This window comes from Sinocyclocheilus rhinocerous, unplaced genomic scaffold (genome assembly GCF_001515625.1).
Source record: "Sinocyclocheilus rhinocerous isolate Xijiao unplaced genomic scaffold, SAMN03320098_v1.1 scaffold44022, whole genome shotgun sequence".
In the NCBI taxonomy this organism is placed as follows: domain Eukaryota; kingdom Metazoa; phylum Chordata; class Actinopteri; order Cypriniformes; family Cyprinidae; genus Sinocyclocheilus; species Sinocyclocheilus rhinocerous.
Window position 1 is genome coordinate 1 of NW_015655327.1, and position 1,435 is coordinate 1,435.

At 29.3% G+C, this 1,435-nt stretch overlaps 1 protein-coding gene across 1 annotated transcript; it reads right to left on the reverse strand.

The window, feature by feature from the left end:
- Nucleotides 1-6: 6 nt before the first annotated feature.
- LOC107717953 (EF-hand domain-containing protein D2-like) lies at nucleotides 7-1,419 on the reverse strand (the record flags this gene model as incomplete). Its single annotated transcript, XM_016524857.1, has 2 exons — nucleotides 7-186; nucleotides 1,279-1,419. Coding segments are annotated over 2 exons (276 nt in total), but the record flags the coding sequence as incomplete, so codon positions are not given.
- Nucleotides 1,420-1,435: the final 16 nt, after the last annotated feature.

Consider the following 1,435-nt stretch of genomic DNA (forward strand, 5'->3'; position numbering starts at 1 on the left):
GTGTATGTGCTTGTGTGCAAGTAAACTGTGCTCTCTAAAAGAACTATAGTTTTAGGAGCAGAATGTGGACTGCAGCGCTTTAAAGGCAGCACGCCGTTGTTTTCTTTCCAGTTCCATCCTCTTCTTCTCTTCTTGTTCTTCTCGTATCTCTGCTTCAAACTTACTGCGCACAGACAGAGCCTGAACCTACCAAACACACACAAAATACATGTCATATGCCTACAACATAAAAAATGTAAATAAATGCATTGCTATTGCTGTTGTCCATCTAAAACTATTTATAAATTAATTTCTTAGGTGTGTTCAATAAACTTGAAGCTGAAGACTATATAGCAAAACTAAAAGTACTAAAAACTGTTTTCATTAACTGAAATAAAGTTAAAATAAAGCTAAAATAAAATAAAATATTACATGAAAAATGTCAACTTAAAAAACTTTGAAATGTTGCCTTGGCAATTAATTAAAATAAATCAGCACTAAAATTTCTCCAACCACAACTGAAAAAAAAATCAATAACATTTTGATGTTAAAATTTATTTAAATAATAATTAAAAAAAACTTTACAAAATATTGAAAATGGCAAAAGCACATAACAACGTTACAAAAACGTAAACTATAATTCAAATAAAAACTGAAATATAAACATACAGAACTATTAATATTATATATTAATAAATCAATGGGGAAATATTAATAAATATTATAATTGTGTATAAAATAACACTTGCCATACAGGGTCTATAATACTATATAGCAGCATTTCCCAAATTAGATTAAGATCATGAGAATGCTGAATAAAATAAAATTATAATATAATATAATATAATACAATATAATATAATAATTATTAAAAAATATGTATACATAATAATACATAATAATACTGCAATACAATATTTTTTTAAAAATTTAAATGAAAAAAAAATTAAAATGTAACTAAATTAATAACCCTAACTTAACCTAAACATTCAAAAATTGTTGCAAAAATTCGACACTTTATTTCATACAATAAATCATATTTTGAAAGCTTAACATTATTAAAAGTATCAGAATGTACTTTAAGTAAATAATTTAGGACATAGAGGTTCAGCTAAAAAAATTTAAAAATCTGTGCTTTTTATAGTGTAACAACTGTCCTCTGTAATATTTTTTTATTGTGTTCTTTGAAGATGTCAGACTTTCATGTACTTACACTGTATGACCACAAGGTGGAAGCTAAGAACATCTGAGTAATGCTTGCCCAATCATCAAAACACACAAACATAAAAACCCACAAACCTTTGCCTCAAAGAAGTCCCTCGCTCCAAGAACGCCTTCGGTCGAGACGTCGATCTCTGAAAGTCGAGCGAGAGCCATCAGACCGCTCTCTTCCTGCAGCTCACCTGCGGCGGCCCTCCGGAAGATCAGCAGGAACTGACAGAGATGGACAGATTAC